This window comes from Neovison vison, chromosome 2, assembly GCF_020171115.1.
Source record: "Neovison vison isolate M4711 chromosome 2, ASM_NN_V1, whole genome shotgun sequence".
Classification (NCBI taxonomy): domain Eukaryota; kingdom Metazoa; phylum Chordata; class Mammalia; order Carnivora; family Mustelidae; genus Neogale; species Neogale vison.
In genome coordinates, this window is record NC_058092.1 from 239,398,431 (window position 1) to 239,419,243 (window position 20,813).

The 20,813-nt window shown below is 62.9% G+C and overlaps 1 protein-coding gene and 1 long non-coding RNA gene across 2 annotated transcripts in view; one reads left to right on the plus strand and one right to left on the minus strand.

Moving 5' to 3' along the window:
- Positions 1-17,033, plus strand: part of LRRC27 (leucine rich repeat containing 27) — a 33,611-nt gene extending 16,578 nt beyond the window's left edge. Inside the window, 7 exon segments of the mRNA XM_044240765.1 lie at positions 537-888; positions 1,417-1,428; positions 1,727-1,934; positions 4,343-4,447; positions 9,927-10,045; positions 11,594-11,723; positions 16,832-17,033. Of these exon segments, the coding sequence (XP_044096700.1) occupies positions 537-888; positions 1,417-1,428; positions 1,727-1,934; positions 4,343-4,447; positions 9,927-10,045; positions 11,594-11,723; positions 16,832-16,975 (1,070 nt within the window). The 3' untranslated portion in view covers positions 16,976-17,033.
- On the minus strand, positions 13,128-16,874 carry LOC122901231. Its single transcript, XR_006383382.1, has 3 exons — positions 13,759-16,874; positions 13,450-13,570; positions 13,128-13,156 (listed from the first exon to the last, which is right to left on the minus strand). It is a non-coding gene; the product is annotated as an uncharacterized LOC122901231 (long non-coding RNA).
- Positions 17,034-20,813: the final 3,780 nt, after the last annotated feature.

Sequence of the window (20,813 nt, forward strand, 5' to 3'; positions counted from 1 at the left end):
CAAGAAGGCGTCTATGTCAGCATGACCTGTGCTGATTCTCTCTGGTGAGGGTGGGGGAGCGGCCGTGGGAGGCCGGGTTACTCGTGCGGAGCTGGTCCGGAGCTGGTCCATTCGTGAGGGGACCTTTGAGCCTAGTCCTAAAGGCAGGAGTATTCCTGGCAAATTTTCTTTCAGGTAATTTATCTAGAGATGAAAGTGTTTAAAGTCACCAAAGTATTCCAAAGAGAAACAGTAGGCATATGGGCAAAAAATTGGTAAGAAATAAAGATATTAAAAGATCTGGGGGGGAGGGAAACAAGTTTGTTTATTTGCGTAGATTTATACGGAGTGTGATGGCCATGGGGCAGGGGGAGCCTTCCCGCCCCCCCCAGGCATTCCCTGCAGAGAGAGCCCACCCCCAACCCCCACCCAGACCTTCTCTGTAGATGGAGCCTGCACCCCCTCTTCTCTGCAGGGGGAGCTGGTCACTGGGTCTGTTTGGTTCTGGGGAGCTGGGGTCCAGGTCCAGTCTACTACAAGAACGTGTGTCCTCTTAGTGATTTCGCCGCTTACAACGATGAACCCAAGTGAGCTGCTGCAGCCCTCATTGTATTTATCTGAGGAGGAAACTGTGCCCCACAAAGACGCCCTTCGTTCCCGGGAGGCGTCCTTTTTCCCGCCTGTCGAGAAGCTAGACCTGAGTGAGCTGCGGAGGTCTGCCGACTCCTCGGACGACGGGCCGGGCGAGGAGGAGATCAAGCGCTTCTGGAAGCTGAGGCAGGAGATCGTCGAGCAGGAGCGAGCGGAACTGCTTGGAAACCAGCTCTTACCGCTGGAGCTGCCCCCAAACCTCAGGGCCGTGTTAAACACGAAGGAGAAAGAGCGTTCCAGCCCGAGACACGTGCTCAGGTAAAATTTAGAAGCCGTGGCGTGTTTTTGGATCTTTCCAGAGCTGTAATGTGATTTTGCAGTTCACTTCTCGGATGCCAGGCCGTGCCCGGCCAGCATTTATTGTGCCGTGCACACCGAGACTGGCTTGGGATCGTGGTTACCCAGAGCGTGAACATACATGTAAAGGGCGTATTTGCCGGTGAATGTAGACCATGTGTTCTCGGAGGGGGGGGAGCCCGTCCGCCGGGACAGGGATTGGGGGCGGGCGCCGCAGAAGCCTCGTGCTTGCTCTGGCTCACGGCGCCACACAGCTGAGCTCTGTGGACACAAGGACACGTGTCCGGCATGTCTGTGGGGGTCCAGCTTTGTGGACGGGCTGTTGGGACGGGTGAGCGTGCGTGGGCAGGGCCGAGCCGCATGGAGAAGTGGACGGAAACCTCGCTCTTCCTGCGCGGGAGGTGTTCGCGGTTTATCTCACTCTTCTTTCCCCGGTTCTGGGGCTTGAAAACTCTGTCAGGTCTGATGAACGGGTGACCATCTCGGAAGCAGGGGAAGCATGTGAGGTGGGCGCCCGGCTGTGACGCGGCCTTGACCGTCCCACGCCTGCCTCGTGGAAACCTCTCGCTCCCCGTCCTCCCCCGGTCACGGATCTGCTTCTGAACAAGTTCGGGAGCTCGTCCTGCTGAGTCCCGGCTACCTGGCCCAAGCGCTCCGGGATTCTGTGGGTGTTTCAGAGTCGGAGCCGGCCCACAGCCCCTGGAGCAGGGCGCCCAGGCTGTGGGGCCCTGGGAGGGCAGCCGCGTCGTGCCGTCTGTCCCCCAGGCCCTGCTTGTCCACGGTGCATGTTGTGTTCTAGCGGGGCGAGTGTGCATCGTCGGGGCTGGGACTGTAGGAAGAAGCTGCCCTCCGTCACGCGTGTCCTGCCGGCCCTGGCACCATCGCTGCAGCGCGCCGGGCTTCCCACCAGGAGGCCCCAAGAGACCAGGACTGCGGCCATCCGTGAGCACCCGGAGAAGCAGGTGGCGACGGGGCAGCGGAGACGGTGAGTGCTTGTCCGCGCGGCCGTGGTCCTGCTCCCGTGGGGGGCTGGGGCCAGGCCTGGTGGAGGCGACTTCTCTGGAGAGGGGTCGGCTTCTGCTCTTCATCTGGCTTGGTCTCGGGCCGCCGTGGACACAGACTCGGGCCGTCATTGCCCCGGGTCCTCCCCAGCCCGCCTGCCGGCTGTTTCTCCGGCTTCTTGCTTTCTTAGCCCCCTCTTCCCCTCCTACCAGCCACCCGGCTCACAGCTCTGCTCTGAGGACAGGTCCACGCTACAGACAGCCACTCTTGTCCCGGCTGATGGGCCGTGTCGCTGGCAGCGGCGATCTGGTCTGCCCTGTAGGAGCCCAGCTGGGCCTGTGCCCACGGCCACCTCTGTCCTCCAGCTCCGCCAAGCACCCGTGTCCCCTGAGCTCTGGCCCCGGGAGGCCGGCCAGTGTGGACTGCGTCCGTAGGACCCCAGTGCCCCTCTCCTGACTGGGTTTGGCCAGTGGGGGCCCCAATAGGAGACTGGAGAGGAGGGAGAGAGGAAGGGCAGGGTCTTTCTCCCCTGGCGCCTCCCTGTGAGTCTACCTCAGTCTCTCCTTCTGGGGCTTGGGGTGGCTGCGGCCCCCATTCCAGCCCCGGGCTCCTGCTCTGGCCCTGGGGACCGCCCGCCGCTGCCCTTGTGAACAGACCTTCCTCAGCCCTAAAATCATCCCATGTGAGCATATTTTCTCTCAGGACCCTGATGGGGACAGACTTGCTGGCAAACGCAGTGTGTCAGCGGTGCACCTGCCTGGTCCCCCCCCCCAGAAGACACCCTGTCCTGGGGATCCAGTACCTTCTGTGGCAGGAGGGAGCACTCGGGCCCTCAGAGCTGCAGGGATCACAGGGCTCCCAGCTCGGGGCTGGGGTGACCCTCACGGGTGTGTCTGTGCTGCACTGGGAGTCCTTGCCATCCCTGCAGGGTCACGCCGGGCCACAGGTGCCGGGCCACCACCTGGCCTGAACTCAGGCCATCCCCCCGAGAACCCTCAAAGAGGCCCTTGGCAGGAGTCCGGGCTCCAGGGCAGGCAGGTCCTGCTGCTTCACCCCAAGCTCGCTCGGCTTTGCAGGGCGGGTCTGCAGAGCGGGCACACCCGTGTGTGGGCTCGCAATGGAGCCCTCCTAGAGCAAATGTGCGGACTTGACCCTGACCGCCAGCGTGCCAGTCCTCCCTCACTGCGCCCCCTTTCCATGCTGCATGTGCGTCCCCCTCCTCCCTCACTGCGCCCCCTCTCTTAATGGCATTTTGTGACAGTGGCCACCCCAGCACCTGCCCGTGTGGCATCTCTGCCCCTCCCGGCCCAGCCTGTGGTCCGGACGGCACACGGGACAGTGTGCAGGGCGCTGGCACTTGGGGAAACGCGGACCACAGCGGGAAGCAGGGGCAGGGCATCCGCTTGCCCACCAGCATGGCCGGCTCGGGCGCTGCCCGCAGTGCCGCACTCCTCCGTGGAAAGAAGCTCTTGAATTCAAGGCAGGGGAACGCTCTCTTCTTGGTTTCCCTGCCGTCGGCCTGAGATGACGTTCCATGGCCTCTTTGGTGGCCGCAGGCAGAGTGCTGTCCTGTTCGACTCAGCACGGCCTGCGGGCCACCGTCACACCACCCAAGAACCTCACCCCGGGGCCTCACAAAGGCTGGGTCGCTTCCGTCTCATTTCACCAAGACACTCAGGTGGAGGCCTTGTGTCCAGGGACACAGCAAGGGGACGGCCGCGGAGAGTCGCGCCTGGATTTGGAGCCACGGAGAGCCCGGCTCGGCTGAGGCAGGGGCTCAGGAACCCCTGGGAGGGCGCAGCAGCGTGCGTGCAGGAGAGGAAGGCGGGGGACCCCCGAGTGTGCTGTGGGTGAAGCCCGGGGCCAGCGAGCACTCACTGGGACCCCGTCCCATCCCCCGAGCAGCCTCCACAGCCAAGCCAGGGCTTGGCTTTTATGTTCAGTTCAGAAATTTCACCAACGTCTGGCGCTCAGCCTCACCTCTGTGCGTAAGGCAGGGGTGCTGTTGCCGGGAGGGCCCAGTGCGGGGGCAGGGGGGGTGACGGTGCAGGGGGGCGTTGCCGTGCAGGGGGGCACGTGGGTGATGGTGCAGGGGCAGGGCGTCACTGTGCAGAAGGGCAGGGGGGTGACGGTGCAGGGGCAGGGAGGAGACCATGAAGGCCTTTGACACCCGAGCTGGTAGCCAGAACCTGGCCTGTTCTCTGGGGGCAGGGTCCTGATGCCAGTGCTGGCAGGGGCTGGGGGTCCTGCTTGTCCCCTTGCACGAAGCTGCAGGACAGGAGCAGACGAGCTCCTCCCATGTGTCTGGGTGGGGGACAGAAACGGGTCTGGGGCGGAGCTCTGCTGGGGCTCTTTCGGGCTCTGCCGCTAAGGTGCTGCGTATCCGCCCCGCCCCAGAGGCGAGCTGCGGGAGTTGCGGGAGCACGCCCGGACCAGGAGGACGGCGGAGGAGGACGCCCGGACCAGGAGGACGGCGGAGGAGGCGCCGAGGGAGCCCCTGCCTCCGTGGCAGAGTCTGGTATGGGGGGCTGTGGGGGGAGGGGTCCTGTCCAGCCCTGGGGCATGGTGGTCCCTGCTATGCAGACGGAGCTTGAGGCCAGACAACAAGCAGACCCCCTGTAGCCCAGCCACCTCCTGCTGTGGCCCTCTGACCGGACTGTGTCTTCCCGTGTGAGGAGTCGGGTCTTTAGCCAGTGGAGGGGAGGGGACAAGTACCCCCACCCTAAGGCTGAGGCACACCACAGTGTCTTTTTGGGGGTCCTGGGCTGGGGCAGCCTGGGGGTCAGGGCAGGGGGCTGCATGACCGTCCCCTCTGTACCTGCAGGCCAGCTCCCAGGTCATATGGGGCACACTGCACCCCGAGTGCGCGTGTCTCCCCGTGTCTGCCCAGACTGCCCACGGGTCTGAACGCAGGCAGCTGGGGCACCCAGCTAGCTCCCTCCCCCATGAGCCCCCGGGGCGGCTTCCACCCTGTCCTGTAGGAGACGGCACCTGCTTGCGACTGTCTGTGCTGTCGTCCTCTGGGTGGAGGTCGCTGTGGCGGCCGGCAAGGTTTTGTCCACGTAGCCGCCCCAGCTCTCGCTCCCACACAGACTGCCGTCCACGGGAGGGCCGCCGGGTTTGCCGGGACAGCCTGCCCCGGCCCCGTGTGCGCCCGCCTTGCCCTTCCGGGCACACAGACCAGCTGTGTTGTCGGGTGGTTTCTACAACGGGGCTGAGGCATCGCGTCTCGCCGAGAATACCACAGAGGGGCCGTCCCTTCTCTCTGCACCGCGCACCGGGGCTCATGGTGTCCATCTACCTGTTCCCCGTTTGCGGGTCTGCATCCCCTTAGCGGCTGCCCGTTGTTGGGGGACACCGGGCGGTGTGCAGAGGCGGCCCCGCGCCCTTGCTCCCGCTGTCCTCCAGGCGGGCTCTGCTCGGCCGCAGGCGCCCCAGCTCGCACCTTCCAGTGTCTGTGCGAGTGACGCGGCCTCGCCTTGCCCGTGGCCTTTGTCAGTTTAAACAAAGCAGTGGTTTGACCCGCAAAGGGTAACGGGAGGACACGCACGTTTCGGAAGCCGGTGTGGTCGGGGTCCTGGATCCTGCCTGCGTGGCCCGGGCCCCAGGCCCTCAGAGCGCCAGGCAGGGCTGGGACTGCGGCCTTTCCCACGGAATCCGTGCGCAGGAGACCTTTCCCGGGAGACAGCAGAGCCTTCCGTCCTCAGACTCGTCCTGGACCCAAACCCGTCGTCTCTGGAAACTTAGAGCGGCGGCAAAGCCAAAGCATCTTTGAAGGAGACCGCGCTTCCCACCCTTCACCTTGTCCCCGCGCTGGGGGCGGGCTGCCCTCTACTCCTGCCCTGCGCACACGCCTGCTGCTGTCATGGGGTCTTCACGGTCCGCGTCCTGTCCCCTCTGTCCCATAAACATTCAAAACTCGAGTTTCGTCATCTTCAGAACAGACTTGCCCAGGCAGACGCTCTAAAGAACATCTTCAGAGCTTCGTTATTGCAAAAAGTTGGACACTTGGGAAAGCGGGGGTGGGGTGTGTGGCCCCAAGTACCCCAGTTACGGGTTACCTCTGTGGCTGCCGAGAAGGACGAGTTGGCCTGGTACCTACCGACTGGCGTTTCTCCGAGTTCCTACCAGTTAAAACAGCCCCGGTGGACACAGCAGAGACTCAGGCTGGTCTGTGGGAGCGTATGCTGCGGCCTGACGAGGACACGTGTGTTCCTTGTCCCCACAAGGCTGTGACGCCCCATGGGACCAGGGCTGCTGCTATGTCTGCTTATTCATAACGAGACCCGGGGAGCACAGCTGAGTCTCCGCACGCGGGGGTCTCAGGGTGGGGCCCTAGTGGCCCGGCCCCGTGACTGGTCACCGCAGTGGGGCTGCGGCTCCGCGCCTGTCCCCGGGCCTCGCTCTGTGCGGTGCTTCCGGAAGCTTTTCCTCAGTTAGCGCCTCTGGGACGGGCAGTGCGCGTGAGCAGGTGTGTCCGAGTTCCACTCTGGCGAGTTCTTGACCCCGTGGGATGGTGGCAGTCCTGCTGGTCAGCCGGCAGCACGGGGGCAGGCCGGCCTGAGGGACCAAGCCCTGCTCCTGGGGGGCCTGTGCCCCCTCGGGGCCGGCGTCAGGATGGAGCCGGGCTGTGGGCTGCCGGCTGGACATGCTACCCCGCGAGCTGGGAGCTGGCCCACCGTGGGCAGGGAGGTAAGGGTTCCGGGAGCCGTGGGAGCCGAGCCCGGAGAAAGCGCCCAGCCTCTGGCCTCAGCACAGGGCATGCTCTCGTCCGAGCTGACAGCACCCGCCCGGGGGGCCGCCGCCCCGCTGCGTCCTTGCCCGCACAGGAGGCCCTCGCCTTGCCGAGGCTACAACACACTTGCCCGCGTTGATGGGAATTTCCAAGCACGTGGGACAGAGGAGGGTGACCCAAGGGCCAGGTGCCTCGTGGGTTCTGCAGACCCTCTCCCCGTCTGCCGCGGCCGAGAGTTAGCCCCGCGCGTCGTGTCATGGCCCTGCAGACACTTAGTATGTGTCCTTCAGGGACCAGGACTCAGCACGACCACAAGCCAGGACCGCTGCCAAGAGCCGTTAGGAAATAAACGCTTCAGACCACCGGCCGTCCATGCCCAGTGCTGCCACGTGCCGCCGCACCGGTCTTAGCTGCAGCCCTGCCCTCCCTGAGCCCCAAGACCGCCGGCTCCACCCCAGCCCAGTGCCTGCGCCCCATTGTCACCCAGGTCCTGCCCGGAAACAGGACTCTGCACATGCCCAGCTGTCCCTTCTCAGCCCCTCCCCGGGCTCCCCAGCTCTGCTGGTGGTGGGGGCCCTGCTAGCTGTGGGGTGGGAGCATCTGGCCCCCCCTCACCCTCTCACGCACCCCTTCTTACCCCGACCTTGCCAGGCCTGACTGCTCCTCTGGGCTTTACCATTCACTTAGCAGGGGACCTTGAGAAGAGAGAGGCCACCAGAAGGGCCAGTACCCCCCACAATTGCCCTGGTTGTGTCCTCCACTGGCGGAGCAGGGACTTCTGCCAGCTGCCCCCTCTGCGGCCCCACGTCTGCTGCTCCTAGCCTCCCGGGCACTTTGCCGTGGCACACAGACCCCTTCTTCCGCCAGCTTCCCCGAGACCCGAGGCCGGGGTCCAGGCCGGGCAGCATTCTACAGGGAGCCTCACTGCCCAGGCCCTCCCTTGGTGCCCCCAGCTCCTGGAGGGAGACGTGCTCTCTGCCCCCACTAGCCCCTCTCTCCTGGGTTCTCTCCTGACCACCTCGTCGTCCGGCCCGGCGAGAAGCAGCTGTTTTTGTTCTGCTGAGGTCGGGTGTCCCCAAGGTGCCAGCCTGTCCCTCCTCTCAAGGCTGCGGGACACTCGACACCCCATCCTTTCATCCATGCTGGGTGCTGGGGTCCCTGCCCCTGTGGCCGCTGTGAACACGGGGTGCAGACACCTGTTGGAGTCCCTGCGCTCGGCCTTGGGGGCGTGTGCCCACAGGCGGCATCGCTGGAGCTAACTTCCTGCAGGTTAACTCTGGTTGGAAATACGACTCCCGTGACGCTCTGCGAGAAGGTCGCCCCGTGCTGCAGAGCTGGGCGCCACGGGGAGGTACTGAACACAATCACCGCTGCGTTTCCTAGCCTGGAAACAGGAGTGTTTGTCCGACCTGGAAGGACATCAAGTTTTGTAAATGAGAAATGCAGAAGCTCTGGGACTGGCGGTGGAAACTTCTAGGTTCATTGAGATGATCCTTCTAGACGGACTGAAGTACCACAAAGTCAAAAGATAGAGGAACTTATTTGTAACATGTTTTGAGACAACTTATCTATGAAGAGTGACCACAAACAGACTTTTAAATTAAAGAATCTGGTAGAAAAGTGGGCTGGGGCAGTCCCCAGAGGGGAAGCTGATGGTGGCGGACGGAGGCTCGGCCGGCTCAGGCGTCCGCACGCGGACACACACGCCTGGGGCCTGCGCGGTCCTCTGCCGGGTGATCGCCTGCCAGGGAGCCAGCCCTGCGCGTCCTCCCCAAGACGCGGCTGCATCAGGCTCTGGGCCGTCCTCGGGCTCCCACGTCGCGGAAGGGCTGAGGGCCTGCGGGGAAGGGGTCGGACAGGCGCCACCCAGCCGCCGTGTTTCCCACCCGGCCCCGAGGCCTTGCTCCGGCAGAGGGCTGGGGGGCTGGAAAGTCTTTGCAGACTTTACAGATGGTAAAGCGTGGCTGGGGCTTCTTTCCGAGTAATGTACTTTTATGTTAAAACGAAGTTGTGTGTCAGACTTTGAAAAGCACTTAGCGAATTTACGTTTGCTCTTTTCTTCCTGTTGGAATGGCGCTCGGGAAGTCCTCCTTCTGTGACAGTGGGTCAGCTCCTCTCACTCTGCCCTGCCCCGGGGGGGGGGGGTGAGCGTCTTCTAAGGGTCAGGCATGTGACGACCAGACAGACCAGGTGCCCGTAATCCACTTAGAGGTGCCGCGCCTGTGAGACGGCTGCGGGCACGGTCTGGGTAAGCGCGACACGGATCCCACTTAGACGCCTACGGGAGGGGCCCGGGTAAGGCCAGAGCCCACCCTGCCCTTCTCCACACTCCTGCACTTGCCCTGTCCTTCCGCTGCCCAACTTTCTGACAGCCGAAGGGGTGTGCCTCCTCACAGGCAGACACACAGAAGCACAAACACCTGTAGGTGCACACGCACACGCAGATCCCCGGGCACAGGTGCGCACACAGCTGCACTGAAGACACGCGCACACACACGCGCGCGCGCGCAGATCCCCGGGCACAGGTGCGCAGATCCCCGGGCACAGGTGCGCACACAGGCACAGCCAGGTACGCACAGAGCTACATAGGCAGGGGTGCACACGGGCACACACACAAGGGCCCAGACACATGCACACACCGGTACACACGGTGCATGCGCGCGGGCACACACACACACAGGTCTATGCCCCTGTGCTTGCTCTCAGACTTCACCCCCAGGAGTGGGGGGAATAGTCAAGATCTCTCACTCCTGTCCACCTGGGTCCCGTGGACGCTGCAGGTTTTCACTTGGAATCCTAGTGCGCTGTGTCCCAAAAAGCCAACACTGAAGCACTGCTCTGGGGTCTTCAGCATTTATTGGTGTGGGTGCGTGAGGTCCTTCATTGACGAGCCGTGAACTCGCGACATGCGCTCGGCAAGGACGCGACTTCCCTTCTCTCCACCTCTCAGCAGTGGGCAAGCGCTTGCACGCGCTTGAAACTCAGCAGCCGAAAACAGCTGCGTCCACGGGAGAGACTTGGGGCCTGTCATACACGTGACCGAACTTCGGGCAAGGACCCACTTCCTGGCCCTCCTGGCATCCCCGGGCCTGCCACCCTGCTCTCCCACGGCCCGCGTTGGCTGACCTGGGGCAGGAGTGGGTGGCGCATGGCTTCCTCGAGACGGCTGCCCATGGAGGAAGGATGGGCACCGCTGGGCACCTGGCTCTGTGTGGACGGCAGTGCTCCCGCAGATTCCTGAAAACATCTGATGTTTTCCCAGGTGGGCTCAAAGATTCCCTTTGCCGTGGACTTGATAGATAATGAGAAGATGCCAGCAAATCCATCTGGAAAAATGAGGTCAAGCAAAGAGAAGTCATCAAAAGCAAGTAAAGACAAGAGGTTGGTACCCAGGGTCCAAGTTACGCAGATGCCCCCACCGTGCAGTGCTCCTGGGCAGCTGCCGAGGGCCTGGCCACCTGACTGCTCCGGGGAGTGGGCGTGGTCCCTACGCTCCCCTGCAGCGACCACGGCTGCTGGGGGGCCTGCGTCTCTGTCGTCACCTGTGTTCACGCTGCGGGGGCGTGCCCGCTCGGTCCCGATGCCGACCTAGTGTCTGGCCCCCGGGAATGCCCGCTGAGCCCCTCACCCGCTGCCAGGCGCTGTTGGCATGGTGACCCACCCGAACTAAATCTGTGCGCACGTGCATTTTGCCAAGGAACCGCTCACTTCTTGCCTCTGCACACAAGGCACTGAGCTGTGATTCCACCGCTCTGCACCCAGCACCTCCCCCCAGACTCGCTGGGGGGCCACGGGCAGCCGGGGACACTGCTGGAAGACCCTGGGGCTTGGGCACCGTCTCCTGGGCCCTTCATGCTTCTCCAGCTGCTCCCTTCTGACCTGCACCAGCCCCGCTCTGGGCGCCAAAAGCCCAAGTGGAAGGGAGCTGTGGGTGTGGGGGGCCTTGTCAGGGGACCGGCCCGACCGTCTGGCCTGCACGTGCTGTGTGTTCCAGTGCCCTGCACACTAGGTGTGACGCGAGAGGCCTGGGATGCGTGAACTGTGAAGGGCTGTTCTTTCTGGGGAGTTATGCCTCCTTCGTGCCTAGAGCACTTGGGGACAGCCTCGCCGGTCCGCACATGGGATGAACCTCCGGCCACGTGGAGTGATTTAGATGAACACGGACAGCAAATGTCCCTTCACGGCTCATGAGTGTCGCTGTCAGAAAGCCCCAGCCTCCGACACCCTATAGTCAGGGTCAGAGGTGTGGACACTTGGGGTCTCTGGGGGGCAGGGTTGGGGGGCTGCTGGGAGGAGCTTGCCAAGCCAGCATAGACCCTGCTGCAGGGGTGGGGCCGGGCCTTCAGGGAGGACCCGGCCAGGGGGAGCTGGTTGCATTCCCAGCGGACTCCGGGCTGGCTCCAGGGCCAGGGTGCACGCCGGGCACGGCCGCCCCTGCCACACGCCCTTCCAGAACGCTCTGCCCTCTCAGCGTCCTTGTATTTAAAGACAAGAATATGTATCATCCAAATCCCTGATGTTGGCAGAGCAAGTGTGTCTAAAATCCTGGTCTAATACATCCTGTTTAAGGATCTGCTACAACTCTGTTTCCTGCGGAAACAGAGACCTTCCCCTGCGTGTAGCTTTCCGTCCTGAACGTGTCGTTTCTTACCCAGACCTGACGTTGACAACATAGTGTGTGTTCTCGCCGCTTCTAAACACCTAGGCCTGTCCGAGCTGCTGCCTGGAGGGGGAGCAGGTGGCCTCTCGTGGCCTCTCGTGGCCTCTCGTGGCACGTCACTGCGCCGTCGCGCATCATGACTGCTCCTGAGTCCCGGGACCACGGGTGGCCCGGAGGGAAAAGCAACATGCTCTCCCCCGTGCTGGCGGAGTCGCCGCTGGGGCTCGACACGACGCGTAAAGTCCTCTCCCTCCCCTTCGTGTCCCCAGCGCCCTCCGAGAGGGGGGTCCGGAAGAAAACCTGAAACCGCAGACTCAGAAGGCACAGAAGCGCAGAGGACGGTTTCAGGGGATGGAGCGCCTCGAGGGAATCGGGCCGGCCGCACGGGATCGGGAGGCTGTGAGTATTTGTTGGCTGTGTGTAAAAATACACTGTTCTGGGAGGAGCCTGGGAACGAGCCGCACCTCTTCATAGCGCGTGTTCTCTCCGATCACGGGACCGTTTACCGGCTTGCCCGGGATCCCGGTTAGAGGACGGCGGACTGTTTCCGCGGCAACCGAGCCCACAGATGCATTGTGCCACCACGTGATCAGTGGAGACGCTAGGGACGCGCCTGTGGGGTCCTCGCTGACGCTTCGTGCCCAGCAGAGCCTGGTGGGGCCGTGAGAGGCTGCGGCCAGGCCGCAGGCTCGCCGGTGTTGGTGTGCTGCGGAGGCCGGCCTCTTCTTACGCAGCCGCTGGCCATGTGCATCCGTCCGCAGGTCCTGGTAGGTGCCTGCTGTGTGTGCAGAAGGGGTCGGGGTCCTGAGAGTGATGGCAGCTTCCCGCCCTGAACGATGAAGTTACCCACCCAGATGCTCCCTCCCTAGAGTGACCGACTCAGAGAGTCTGTGTGGGCTGGCCCAGATGCTTCCGTGCCCTTGCTGCCCAGGGGTGCAGGAGAGCCTGCCCGCTCTCCCCGTCCGGCCGCGCTCTGGCCTGCCGGTCTCACCCCTGGTGCAGCGGCTCCGCACCGAAGCTGCCTACAGAGCCCGTTGGACGGCTCCATTGTCACCTGTCTCCGTGGGCCTGGGGTGGGGCAGGGGAAGAGGGCGTACAGGCAGAGGGCCATGGGGATCCCCCCATCAGACTCTCCCCTCCTCTCAGAATCTTTTCCTTCCCAGCCCAGAGAACTGTTCCTGCCCTCGGATCAGCTTTATTCTCTCCAGATCCGTTGTCTACAGCTGTAACCTCCTCCTTAAATACCCCGAACCCGACCTACGGCTTCTAAACGTCTGTGTCTCAAGCTTCACATTGTGGAGCAAAAGTCTGTTTGGTGTTAGGAAGAGCTCTGTGCTCCCAAGCCTGATAACCTAACACGAAATGGACCAGTTCCCAGAAAGACGCCACCTGCCAGAGCCCACACAAGAAGGAATAGATGATCTGAATGGATGGGTAGCCATTAAAGAAATTGAATCAGTAATAATTTTCCACTGGGTTCACTGGTGAATTCTATCAAACATTTAAGGAAGAAATTATACCCGCTCTCTATAATCTCTTCCAGAAAACACAGACAGAGAGAAAAAGAATCATCATTCATTCCATGAAGCCAGCTTTTCCCTGATATCAGAACGAAGGTGTCACATGAGGGAAGAACTACAGTTTCTCCCGAACGTTGGTGCAAAAGTCCTCAAAAAGGGGCGCCTGGTAGCTCAGTGGGTTAAGCCTCTGCCTTCGGCTCGGGTCGTGATCTCAGGGTCGTGGGATCGAGCCCCGCATCGGGCTCTCGGCTCAGCGGGGAGCCTGCTTCCCCCTCTCTCTCTGCTGCCTCTCTGCCTACTTGTGATCTCTGTCTGTCAAATGAATAAATAAAATCTTTTTTAAAAATCCTCAAAAAAATTAGCAAATGAAACTTAACAACATATAACAAGAATTAGACACCATGACCAAGTGCCATTTATCCCAGGTATGCAAGGGTGATTCAGCATTTGAAGGTGAATTTATGTAAAAATAAAGAAGAAAAATAACATGATCACGTTAGTGGATGCAGAAAGAAACATTTGACAAAACCAACACCTATCTGTGATAACCGCTTTTAGCAAACAAGGAAACCAGTGGAACTTCCTCGACTTAATAAGGAACGTACAGCTACAGTGAACGTCATCCTTCGTGGTGAGAAACTAGAACCACCCTTTCTCCTGAAGGTCAGGAACAAGGCAGGGACGTCGCTTCTGAACATCTCTCCAGCATCATGTGGGAAGTCCTAGCTTTTGCAACAAGACAAGAAAAGTAAAAGATACACAGATTAAGAAGAGCTAAGACTGTTTTTGTTTTCAAATGACATCATTGTCTATGTAGAAAACCCAAAAGAATTGACAAAAAATTCCTGCAACTGAGAAGTGGTCATGGCAACATTGCGGGGTCTAAGATTAATATATAAAAGCCAATTGCTTACCAGTACATCCGCAACTGAGTGGGATTTCAATTTAAGAACCTGGTGCTAGATACAAATCTAACAAAATATGTCAGGATCCATCTGAGAAAAATAAATCTCTGATGCCAAAATCAAAGAGCCAAGTGAGTGGAGAGGAATCCCATGTTCATGGATGGGGAGACCCGAGATTCCGCACCGTCCCAGGCAGGATCCCAGCAAGCTGTGCCGCGGCTGTCGACGCCCGATGCTGACGTTCGGATGGAGAGGACACACGGGCTCAATCTCACGGACCCTGAAGGGGAGGCACAAGCTCGGAGACTGGCGTTGCCCGGCCTCAAGGCTCCCTGCGAAGTGCGGTAATGAGGACGGTGTGGCGTGGGTGAAGAAGTAGACAGACGGGCCAGTGGATCAGAGAAACAGACCCAGGGACGACAGTGACGGACGCGGGACGGAGCGACGGCGGCGTCTTCAGCAGATGGTGCTGGGACACGTGCGAGATGGGGAGTCGAGAGCCAGACCGCGCACCTTCACGGAAGCTGACCCGGCGCGCATCACAGGCCGAAATGTAAGACGTGAAACGGCAACACTGGGAAGTACAACAGGAGAAAGGGCAGGTGACCTCGGGCTGGCAGGGAGTTTTTACATAGAACACCACCAAAGGTATTGCACAAAAAATTGGTAACTTGACTTCTTTTAAAATATAAAATGTTTTCTCCATGAAAGATGCTGTGAAAAGAACAAGACAAGACAGAAACTTGGAGAAAATACTTGTAAAACACACCACTGGATAAAGGGCTGCTACCCAGACTGTAGAAAGAAAACAGAGCTCAAGCATCCGGTCTGAGCAGACGCCTCACCAGAAAAGATGCAGAGGCATGAAGTGCTGGAAAAGATGCCGCTGGTGTACGTCATTAGGGGACTGCCCGTGAACACTCACATGCGTGCGGACGGCTCTGACCCTAGTCACTGACCCGCCAGAGGCCGGTGAGGGCACGAGCAGCCGGAGTTCTCCTTCACCACTGGTGGGGACGCGGGAGTCCCACGTGCCAGCACTGGGTCCGACAGTGTGGTAACTTGTTACAGTCAAGTGTGCTCTTACCTGGAGACTCAGCAGCTGTGCTCCTTGGCAGTTACCTGAAGAGCTGAAAACTTCGGTCCCCGCTAAAGCTGCTCACGGGTGTCTGCGGCAGCTTTACTCCGTCACCAGGAACAGCCGAGACGCCCGGCCTACGGGTCCCACGGAATATCATCTGGTGTTAAAAAGGAATGAGCTACCCTGCCCTAGAAAGACCTGAGGGAACCACAAATGCACGTGAGAGAGCCAGGTGAGAGAGCCAAGCGGAGAAGGGGGACGGCTGTATGACGTTCTGGAAGAGGCCCAACTCCGCAGACACAGGACCGGTGGTTGCCGGGAGGGAGGGGCAGGGCGCTCGGGGCAGCGGAGCCGCTGTGACCGCGCAGTGACGGACACCTGCCCCTGTCCAACACAACAGTGAGCCCTGGCGGGCACTGCGGAACCCAGGCGACGACACACCCTGTCGGTTCCTGGATCGTGACCAGTGTCCCGGCGGGTGGGCCATGAAGACGGCTCTACAGGAAGGAAGCCTCTGTTTTCTGATCTGAAACCGAGACCTGAGATGGCTGGAAGGGCGCACGGGAAGGGCCGGGGGAGAGGAGACGGAGTGGACTCCTCCCCGGGGGGCGGGGGAGTGCTGTGCTCCAGTCCCCAGGCCAGGCGCCCGCAGAGGACCGGGGCATTCGCGGGCGGGGTCGCAGACACAGCACTTTCCACACAGCTTTCCTTGGGAAGCCACCGCAGAACGCGTTTCTCCAAACAAGGCAGCAGAGCAGGAAAGAGGAGTAGATATTCCAGAACAAAAGACGCTGACCAAGAGAGCGCCTGGGAGCCCCCAGGCCACCCGCTATGCAGGTCACCAGGCCGGAGTGCGGCGAGGAGCCTGCAGGGTGTCTCCTGGGCAGGCAGAGGAGGCTGAGCCCCCAGCCAAGGGCAGAGGACATTGCGGACGGCGTCACGGGTGTGTCAGAGACAGGGGAAGCCTTCCGAAGGAGCAGTTCTTAACCCACAGACAACGCCGATTTCTACGGGGAAGAAGCGGTCTGCGGTGGACACTGCTGGATGGGCAGCAGCTACAGTCGCCCCGGGGGCAAGCCCGGTGCCCCCTCGCAAGGCGTGTGACCTCTGGGGGCGCAGTAAGGGTCATCGTTCCCGGGAGAACCCACATGGCGCACACAGCATGTACTAGTGGACCGGGGCTCTGGCCAGTAGTGGGCTCTTCGAGAAGTTTGGGGGAATGAAGAGTTACCGGCGGATTTGGGGCTGTGCAGGGCTGGGTGAGAGCTATCCTAGTCTTCGTGACATTGCCTGAATGTCCCCGGCTGTGACGGCTCTATGCACGGGGACCTCCGGTGCTGGGCTGCAGGCGGCGTCCAGGTCACACCCCAGGGAGGCCGAACAGAGGAACATGGGGGAGCTCGGAGGACGGGTCCCTCCTTGGGGGATGGGACAGGCACAGTGCAGCAAACACAGGTTCCCACGGGCCAGCGTCTCTCAGGGCAGAGGCAGGGAAGACCTGCTCCTCCATGCTGGCCACTCCGTCCCCCCAAGGGCCCAGTGGACTGGCGAGGAACGTGGGATCTCCCTCAGCGGTCAGGGACCCCGGGTCCTGTGGCTGTGTCTGTAGGGCGAGGGGGCAGTTGCAGCCCTGCCCTCCCGGGTCAGGCGTGATCGGGAGGGGGATCGTGGGCAGGGAGGGGGCCGACCCCGGCCGTGCGCGCAGGAGAGCCTCTATCCCTCCGTCACCGGGCGCTTACTCCAGCAGCTGCCGGCCAAGGGGCCAGGCAGGGCCCTGACGGGACCCCGGGAGGAGCAGCTCACGGCTGACCAAAGAGACCGTTGTCCTCCGAAGGACAGAGGTGCGCTCAGCCGGCCCCGCTGCTCAGAAGTCCCGGGACGAGTAGGCCCCTCGGGGAAGGCGGGCTCCGGCTCTGGGGCCAGAGTGCTGCTGTCCTGTGCGCCGGTCCGTGCGTCTGGACCGCAGCCCGCTCACGCTCACCCCTCCCTTTCTCCCAAAAGGCTAGAAAGCTGCAGGACGAAGCGAGGCACGTGAGCCTGGGGCCGACTTGGACGCGAAGCCGCCGGCTGGGCGCTCTCGCCGGACACCGGCCACTCTGGCCGCCTGCCTCCCAGCCTTGCGGTTCCTGGTGTGAACTGAAGTAGTCTGCGTCCGAGGACCCCGACAGACACTTGTGCCGGAACCTTCAGTCCCCAGAAGCTGGTTGAGCCGCTCCGGAGCCCACCGGGGCCCCTTCCACGGGCGTCTGGGGGTCCGACGCCACCAGGCCTCGTCTGCGGCTCTTTGAAGGCTGCGCAGGGTTTAAGGTGGATTAAAAGAGAGAGTCTGGGAACCGGCGTGCAATTTTCCCTCCCGGGCCCGTCTCTGCCCATCAGGCGGGCGGCGTGTTTGCGTGTCAGCCCCTGTTCCCCGCACCCCTGCCGCCCCGGTCACCCATGTGACCTTGTATCCGCTGCCTCCTGCGTTTCGGTGGAGGGAGGGCTGGAAGTCCGTGAGCGCCCTCCCTGCCCCCCCAGCCCCTACACTGCTCCTTCCCGCGGCTCCCTTTCCTGCTGGCCCGCCTCTGCCCCTGCCCTTCGCAGCCAGCCTCACCCAGGCCGGGCAGGCCCGGCCCGGTTTCCTCTCTGCAGGGCCAGCTGGTTGAGCGTTAAATTCCAGGCTTTAACCTTGAAAATGTCCTTCATTTGACTTCTCAGCTCCTTGACCTCTGGGTGGGAGGGAGGTTGTTAGACCAGGCCTTGGGTCCAGTGAGCCCCAGCAGACCCTGGTGTGCGGTTCCCGAGCCGCTGCCCTTGAGGGGACCAGCTGGTCCCTCACCCGGGGACCCCACACAGCCTCCAGAGCTTGCCCCACTCCCAAGCTCCACACAGGGGAGGCGGGTGGATTGGCCTAGAGGGGAGGGAGCCTGGGGCAGAGGCCGCCTTCCCGGGGACACTCCTCACCCCTCATTCTTACCCCTCGCTTGGCTTAGCCAGCGGTTTCCTTCTCCCTCCTCCTAAGAACTGTTGGGATGCCGGTCCGCGTGGCCGGCCGCAGAGCCGACTGGCTGGGCCTTGCGACGCTGCGGGAGTTCGGGGCAGTAGGGGTCAGACTAGAGGCCTGTCCTAGCTTGGCCCTGCTCCTTACCCGGGCCTTGTAGACTTGGCCTAGGGCAGGGGAGTCCTTCCTGGCCCCTGACGGACATCTTGGTGCCCCCCTGCTGCGTGATCAGGTCTCCCCTTCCCTAGTTCCTGTGCCTGACGGCCTGGATGGTGTGTCCTAGGACCCCCTCCTCTGCCCAGCAGCCCTGGGAGGGGGAGGGAGGAAGAGGTGAAGGAAGGGCCAGGAGGCCCCCAGCAGGGAGCAGAGATTGTGCTGGGAGTTGGGACGGTGGGGGTGGGGTCGTGGCCAAGTGTCCCCACCCCGGGCCTGCTCCCGGAGCTGGCCCCGCGCACATACCCAGCAGGTCTCAGGGCCGTGACCCCAGCTTTCCTGCAGGTGGCGCCTCGGGTTAGTTCTGGGGCTCGGCGGGCAGGGCAGAGGCTGGGCTCCCCCGGGGCACACACCAAGGAAGGCGACTGCCTGCCCGCAGCCCGGGGCAGGGCCACCCCATAGGACGTCGTCGGGGGCGTCTGCCCGCCCACCTCGACCAGGCACCTGCATCCTGACGTCCTAGGCTTCCTCAGAGGCCGGGGCCTCGGGAGAGTCATGCCTGGCCCACGGCTGGAGCCCCCCTCTTCCACCAGCCACCGTGCTGTCGGGAGCAGGCGCCCTTCGCTGTCCCCCACGTGGCCACCAGCCAGCCCAGGAGAAATGCTCTTGCCCCCGCACCCGGGTCTCAGAAGCCCCAGTGTGGCAGCGTGGCCAAGACGTGGCCACGGGCCTCGTGGGCAGAGGTACTTTCAGGTAAGCACGGGGGGTCCTCAGGGTGGGGGCACAGCTGGCTGCTGAGAGGAGCCGGAGCGGACCGAGGCTGTCTGCGGCGCGAGGGTCAGGGCGGGGCCCAGGCCGAGGCGAACGGGGGTCGTGCCGCATCAGCGGGGGCTGGGGGTGCTGCTGGACTGCACGGGGCGGCCGGGGGGCGCACGGGCCGCTGGGGCTCCCGGCGTCTGTCCTCTCGGGCGTCCAGACCCAGGCTGGCTCTCTGCACCGTCCCCACGGGGCGGAAGGGTCTCAGGGCTTGGGGCTGCGTGCGTCCCCGTCCACAGAAAGGCACGTGGTGGGGCTGGGAGCAGCTGGCCCTGTCCCTGCGGAGCCAGAGCTCGCTGGGGAAACACCCCTACCTCCCAGCATGAGACCATGACCTCCATTTCTCCCTGCTGGGGAACGCTGGAGGTGGAGGCCTGCATGCCCGGGCCGTGCTCCCGGCGGGGCCCCGTCCTATCCTCCCCGTGGGGCCCGCATCCCCGTGCTCCCGGGGGGGACCCCATTCTTGTCCTCCTGGTGGGATGCCGTCGCTGTGTCGCCGTATGGAACGCGGTGCAGACGTGGGGGTGGGCGGGCTCGGGGGGCACCTCCAGGGCTGGCCGGGGGTTTTCTGCCGTCACCGCAGGAAGGTTGGGTGTGTGCCCGGGAATGCTGTCCCCTGGACTTGGCTCCGAAGGACCAGCACAGGCCCCTCCCTGCGATACTGCCCACCCCACTGACCTTCTGGGCGTGGGCGAGGGGGTACCTGCCTGGAGGGGACCTCGGGAGGCCTGGGGGCTGAGAGCAGGAGGCATGACGGAGCCCTCAGCGAGGTGGGCTGCGAGGACATCTCTGAGCTCTGAGCGCTATAACTCGGCGGTCACTTACAACGAGCTCCGTGGGGAAGAGCAGATGCTCTAGTGGACACACGCCCCGCTTTCTGGTGTGGGGCCTGCCGAGGACCACAGCACAGAACGTGCCTGATGAGGGTAATGGGCGTCAGGAGAATGAGGGCCCAGGAGGCTGCCGGGGGCCTCAGGCAAGTTGAATCCGTGGGCCTCTCACTGCGGGTCATGTGGCGGTCATTGGTGAGAAGACGCGGCAAGGTGGGGGGTGCCCCGGCCGTCAGGACACCCCAGACGCCCCGCACGACTAACTCACGTCTCCTTGTGGTGCCTCTAGAACGCTGCACCATGTTCCAACGTCTGGGTCTGGGTCCGGGTGCTGGTGGCTTCCAGAGGCTAAGCCGCCCCCAGGGCTGGACCCCACTGTCCTGGAGTCCCCGTTTCTGTTCCGTCTGCGGGCACAGTCCCGCCTGGCGGGACCCCAGGCCCACAGTCCCGGCTTGTCACTCCGCCTGCCAACCCCCCCCACCCCCGGGGCTAGCGAGGCTCCTGTGCATCAGGCTCTGCGGGGCTGTTTCTCGGGGGTGGGGGGCGCTGCTGCCTGGACAAGCAAACCCTGAGGGGCACGGAGAAGAGAGAGAATGACTCAGGTGTGGGCAAGCGCTGCAGCTGCTGAGACAAGGGACAGGGCTGGGGCCCTCGGGGGGCTGTCCTGTGGGGGGAGGGGCCGGCAGGAGGCAGGGCTGGGCAGTGGGTACGCAGGCACAACGCCAGCAGGGAGCCGGGGCAAATCCGGGAGAACCTCTGAAGATCAGCACCAGAGGGGACAGGGACAGGGACACAGAGATTAGCCCCTGCCTGGAGCCCCTCCCGCCAGCTCGAGGTCACTCAGCTCAGCTCAGAGAGGGTGATGGATGGTTCTTGTCCCCCTTCACGCCACTCCCCTGCACCTCTGGCCAGGATTGCCAGCCCTGGTGACTCTGCTGGGGCCCTGGGCAGGCCAGGCCAAGGGCTTGGCACTGGGCAGGCCTGGGGGAGGCCCCAGTGCATGGGGCAGAAAGCAGAGGCTTTAGGAACAAAGTCCAGGGACTGAGGGAGGAGGCTGCAGCCCTGTTTTCCCTTAGCTGGGGGTCACTCCATAGCTCTCCCATGGCCTTGCTAGGCAGCTCATGGTGGGCAAGGCACCCTCAGTCCCTGCTGCCTGGGGCCAGTCTGTCTAGAACCTGCATCTTTGAAGGGGACCCTTGAGGGG